At 38.2% G+C, this 6,436-nt stretch overlaps 1 protein-coding gene across 1 annotated transcript; it reads left to right on the forward strand.

Moving 5' to 3' along the window:
* The first annotated feature begins 271 nt into the window (after positions 1–271).
* On the forward strand, positions 272–4,080 carry LOC128639493 (keratin-associated protein 5-5-like). Its single transcript, XM_053691634.1, has 3 exons — positions 272–481; positions 2,782–2,835; positions 3,892–4,080. Exons 1-3 carry the CDS (start codon positions 310–312, stop codon positions 3,936–3,938), a joined length of 273 nt encoding a protein of 90 aa, XP_053547609.1. The 5' UTR covers positions 272–309; the 3' UTR covers positions 3,939–4,080.
* Positions 4,081–6,436: the final 2,356 nt, after the last annotated feature.

Raw genomic sequence — 6,436 nt, forward strand, 5'->3', positions numbered from 1 at the left:
CACGTGTGTTAGTAACTATGAAGCATAAAGTGTAATTTATGATGCATAAATGGTACAAGGTTTCATCAGAGAAGTGGGAACTCCCAAGTTTGAAACATTATTTGACATTTATAGACTTCTATTCCTGAAATATCCAGGTCTATGTGCTTGTAAAATGGGATTACTCATGTTATGAAGCATCAGCAGAATAATTTGCCAGACGTTTTCGGTCAGGAGTATAAAAAGAGCATCTTCACATCAAGTAGACAACTCTCACAGAATCATTCTTTCTTGATCTCTGAAGCAGATCTTGCAGAATCAAAACCAGTCATGTCTGGAGTCAAAGGAGGACACTGTCACCAGAAGACCCAGTGCCAGGATCCCTGCCAAAAGCAGAGTGTGTGCCAAGATCCCTGCCAGAAGCAGAGTGTGTGCCAGGATCCCTGCCAGAAGCAGAGTGTGTGCCAGGATCCCTGCCAGAAGCAGAGTGTGTGCCAGGACCGTAAGTAATGTCTTAATGCAGGGATGGCACTCTTGGCACTGATGTTTCAGAACTACATTACCCATAATGCTTAGGCACTCTGAAGTCCAGTTGAGCATCATGAAAAAAAAGTAGTTCTCAAACATCTGGAGGGCCAAGATTTCCCATCCATGACTTAACGGGACATTAAAATAAACGGTACAATGGAATGAAACTTTCTATTTTATCTGCTGAGCTTCAATTGTTCAATTTATTCAGCTCATTTATCTTTATTTTTATATAGCTAATGTGATGTTGCATGTTGTATATCCCACCTATCCTGAAAATGTCAGTAATTTAAGCAGGGGTTATAGAGAAGCTAGAGGGTTTAGATAAAATCATGCTCCAAGTGTGTGTGTGTGTGGGGGGGGGGGGGGGTCAGAGAGATACTACAATGTTAATTTTCTGTTCTTCTCTCTGTGTGTTGATATGTGAGTAAACAGTGATAAAAAGATAAGGAAGACTTTGTGTAAATAGACAGATATGCTAATTAGATCTGCTCTCCATAAAAGCTTAACCCATTTAATTGGGTTGTGGTTACAATTAGCAGAAACAGCTATTTCATATAGAAAAATAAACTTAAATTAAAGGTTTCCCATATATTTTAAATTCTAGTAAATGCTGGTGTAGCGAGTCATTGGAAAGGCACTAAGGGGAAAACAACTTTAATTTTTTGCCTAATCCCTTTAAACAAATTTATATACAAAGAATAGTGAAATAGTAACATAATATATTAGAGCATTTTATTTTTGCACTTTTATATCCCTTGAATGTCCCTTTAAATAGAGGCTAACTCTCCAAAATTATCACAACTTTGTAATTGAAATCTCACTCCCTTGAAAGCCCAGAGTGTAAAATATCTTCCTGAAAAGAAAAACTACCTGAAGACAAAAATAACAATTTATCAAACCTCACCAACAAAGTCCATTACTAGTTGTTGTGATGTGAGTAGAGAAACAATAGTTTATCTCTTAAAGGGATAGAAAGGTCAAAATTGAACTGTGCATGAGTACATTTCCATTACCAAAAATGCTTCTAGTAAAGGTTCTAGTAAAGATTCTTACTGTTTTCTGTGGCATACGCAGATATCCTGCGCGGGTCTGTGCACCAGTATTCAAGCTCAGAGAGTGTATTGTGTATGTGTTTTACTTCTGTGAGGACATAGGTTGTGTCATACAAGCCACAACTGACTCTCTGAGCAAGCATGGTGTTTGCACACTGGTGCACTGGCCCTCACAGGATATGTGCATATGCCACAGAAAACAGTTATAACTTATACTAGAAGCATTTTTGTTAAAGAAAGTAGATTGCAAAAATGCTGCTGTTTCACATTAAAATGAATCCATGCACAAATCAATTTTGACAATTCTATTCCTTTAAATAACTTGAGCTTTAAAGGGATATGAAACTCAAATCAGATGGGTAGGCTTAGGAGCATGCAGGAGTCTGAAGAATTATATGGCAGCACTTTTTCCAGAATAGTTTTATCAATGTTATACATTTGCAAGAGCACAAAATGGTAGCAGTGTATGTTGCCATGTGGTGTCTAGACAGGTGCATGCTAACTATCTAGGTATGCTCTTCAACTAAGAATACCATGAGAATGAAGTAAATGTTATAATAGAAGTAAATTGGAAACTTTAAAAAAAAAATTCATGTCCTTTTAAAGTAACAAAGACTGTCAGCTGCTTTTTAAAGGGGTACGAACTTCAAAATAAAACTCATGGTTCAGGTAGAGCACACGATTTTAAGATTCTTTTTAATTTACTTTTATTATCAAATTGGCTTTGCCTCTTGTCATTGGCTCAACAGATGTGTTCCGCTCCTAGTACTGCATTGCTGTTCTTGGGGTGTCTTTAAAGGGACAGTAAAGTTAAAATTAAACTTACATGTATAGGATAGGGCATGGGATCTTAAACAACCTTCCAATTTATTCTTTTATCAATTTTTCTTCGTTCTCTTGATATTCTTTGTGAGCTAGGTGAGCTCAGGAGAGTGCATGTGTCTTTAGTTATCTGGTATCAGTGTTGTAACAATGTTTATAGCAATGTTATACATAGTTACAAAACACTGCTGCCATACACTGCTATAGACGCAGGCATGTTCCTGAGCTCCTACCATCCCATCACATAGTTATAAGTAACCAACGGCGCATTAATAAGATGCACTAGCGCTTTTATGTTCCTTAGTTTATAATAACCCTGCTAATTTTACATTTTATAACTACTATGACGTTTTCGCGATGATTCATAACAATACATTTGTGCCCTGTTTTTTTTCAGCCTGTAAGCCAGCACAACATTGTCAAGCTCAGAGCGCTGGCGGCCAGCAAAAAGGTACGGATTTTATAACATGATATGGTACTAACTGCATGTGCAAGACAACACCTTGGTTGTGTATTTAATATTGGTGCAGCCCTAGGCCTAGTTGCCCCCTAAGTAGCAGTGGAAACAAGACATGTTAATGCATTAAATGCCAGAGAGGGTTGCACCAGCATGAAAGAGTAGAACCTTCTAGACATCTGCTGAACCTAACCCATAGGGGCCCATCTATCAAGCTCCGTACGGAGCTTGAGGGCCCATGTTTCTGGCGTGCTTTCAGGCTCGCCAGAAACAGCCGAAAAAGACCGCTGCTCGATAACCCTGTCCGCCTGCTCTGATGAGGCGGACAGGAATCGCCGGAATTCAACCCGATGTACGATTGGGTTGATTGACACCCCCTGCTGGTGGCCGATTGGCCGCGAGTCTGCAGGGGGCGGCGTTGTACCAGCAGCTCACAATAGCTGCTGGTGCAATGCTGAATACGGAGAGCGTATTGCTCTCCGCATTCAGCGATGTCTGTCGGGCCTGATCCGCACTGTCGGATCAGGTCCGACAGACATATGATAAATAGGCCTCATCATGTGTAAGTTTAACTTATTATAATGTATCACAAGGCAATGTCATAAATCCTTCTTGTTTTTGAAGCTTATCAAAATAAACAGCTAGAGACCAGATGACTGTTCCTGTCATATAGGGAAGTGATTCTCATTTTGGTTATTTCAATTTGGGACACCCTTGTATAGTTTTGAAGCCAGATGACATTGTTAAAACGTCAACATCATACAAATAGATACAACTTATAATACACTGTTCTGAGAATCATATACATGAAATATAAAAACATGTCCGTCCTGAGGACTGTGACACCCCAGATGTTCAGTTACCCTGGACAAGAACAACTGGTATCAAGTAATTGTAGTTTAATATGGAAGTTCTTGCATCTCAAACCCAACTGACCGCTAATATCTGTTCATGTCATTTCACTAGTGTCTGGATACTTTTTATTTTGTTATTTTGGTGACAAATAACTTTGAATGTTTTATGATCAAATATGTGTCTTTTGTTTTGTAGATCAGTGTCACCAAGATCCATGCCAAAGCCAAGGAAAGCACTGCTGAGTGTCTGCACATCGTAGTCACCGCATTTGCTGATGTCAATAAATCATGACGTTTTCAGCTCTTATAGCCCAAAAATTCTGTATTAGGCGTTTGTTTTCCTATGGAACTGATGCTTGATAAATAAATGTATGTAACAGCTTCACCTCTCATGTTGGTCTATTCATTATTATTCATTATTGGGAGCTTATAAAATGATTGGATCATAAAAGGCTAGAAAAAGAGACAATAAAAGGTAACCCAACTTCACTATACTTAAAGGGATAGTAAAGTCCAAAATAAACTTTCATGGTTCCCTTGAAGGCTGCCTCTAATCTTAATGCATTTGACAAGTCTCTGCAAACTCCCCCCCCCCCCCTTATTTCAGTTCTTTTGACAGACATCCATTTTAGCCAATCAGAGCTGGCTGCCCGGAACTCCACGTGCGTGAGCACAGAGTTATCTATATGACACACATGAACTAACACCCTCTAGTGGTGAAAAACTGTCAAAATGCCCTGAGAGAAGAGGAGGCCTTCAAGTGCTCCTAGGTTTAGCTTTCAACTAAGAATACCAAGAGAGCAAAGCAAAATTGGTGATAAAAGTAAATTGAAAATTGTTTAAAATGACATGCCCTATCTGAATCATGAAAGTTTATTTTGGACTAGACTGTCCCTTTAAGAGTCAGCACTAATTGCCTGAAATGCAAGTCTATCAAAAGATCTGAGGTAAGGAGGCAGTCTGCAGAGGCTTAGATACAAGGTAATTTCAGAGGTAAAAAAGTATATTTCTAAAACAGTGTTGGTTATGCAAAACTGGGGAATTGTAAATAAAGGGATAATCTATCTTTTTAAATAATAACATTGTTGGTGTTTACTATCCCTTTAACCATTTGAGTGCTAAGCAATTTCCCACTTGGGTGCTAAGCTGGATTTGACGGTTTTTTATTTTTTTAAATATATATTTTTTTTTACTTTTTTCTTTCTTTTTCAGATCCCAAGACTTACACTATTCCAAAGGTTAAGCGATTACCTTTCCAACAGTGGGTCTTGGGGGTCTGTAGCTGCTTAGATTTATGAGATACAGGCTTCTAAGCAGCATGCCCCATTTCCCTATACTGTCCATTGTAAATTTTCAATAAAGTTGCGCGGTGACGTCATCACATCATTGTGTTTGACGTCACTGCGCAAAACGTGAAGCCCCGGCGATGCCTATCACTATACAGGCCCGATCGCCAGGGTGGGAGTCGATGGGAGCCCCCAGATTGCCCTCAAGGTGGGTGAGTGCTAGCGACGGCTCTGAGCCGTCGTCAGCACCTGACTGGGAAAATTTGTGATGGCTCAGAGCATTCAAAGAGTTAAACTATATTATTCACCACAACCTATTCAGGGGAAGGAAAAACACATAATTGTCACAAGTAAATTACAGGAAAGCAAGCAAAATAAATATATAGAGGACATTTTTTATTTTAAAAAAATATATGAAAAAAGAGTTGGCAAACCATAAAATGTCTGCCAAATAAAGTAAGGAACTACAAACTCTTTTCAAAAATAAATTCATTTATTTGAGAAACAAACATAAAAAGCTGATATATCGCTTACTGTGCAAAGAGAGGCCTACATCAGTCTACTTAGCGCTGCAGAACCTGTTGGCGCTCTACAAATAACTGATAATAAAAATAATACTCGGGTAACGTACACAACCATTAAAATCATATGATACCGGTCACGTGACTAGAATGTTACTATCAGCACTGAGTACAGAAAATATATATAATATAAAATGTAACGGACCAACTGTACCCCAATTGCAAACAGAACCCCCCCCCCAGATAGCAGGATGGTATATCCTAGGGAGATAATGAAATAGGGATTTAAGTTGTCCGGTATTAACACACCACACACAAGGTGTGTGTAAGACAAAATACAATTGCATACAATCAGCTTGTGTTTGGTGGCAAAGTCTTTCTACACAGATTGTTTGTGAGATGCGCAATATAATTTCCTCCAGTGTTTGACCATTTCTACCTGGTACACAGAATGTTTATATGGATGGTCAACCTCCGTTCTAAATACTCCATGTTATACTGTACATTTAATACAGAGCAGGGTTCACGTGGGTGTCAGATGGTTATCGGTTATCTCCATCCTGGTTATTCCACCACACAAGTAAAAAGGCTCATGGAGAAGTCACTTCAAACAAATTTTTTTATTTTATTGTTACTTTGTATATTTAACTCCTTGGTGACCAGACCATTTTTCAATTTTCTTACAATTAAGGACCAGGGCTATTTTTACATTTCTGCTGTGTTTTTGTTTAGCTGTAATTTTCCCCACACATATTATAGACAGTTTTTCTCACCATTAAATGGACTTTCTAAAGATACCATTATTTTTATCATATCATATAATTTACTATAAAAAAATGATAAAATATGATGCAAAAATTGAAAATAAAAACACTTTTTCCAACTTAAACCCCCAAAATCTGTTACACATCTACAATCACCAAAAAACACCCAA

This window comes from Bombina bombina, chromosome 9 (genome assembly GCF_027579735.1).
Source record: "Bombina bombina isolate aBomBom1 chromosome 9, aBomBom1.pri, whole genome shotgun sequence".
NCBI classification, from domain to species: domain Eukaryota; kingdom Metazoa; phylum Chordata; class Amphibia; order Anura; family Bombinatoridae; genus Bombina; species Bombina bombina.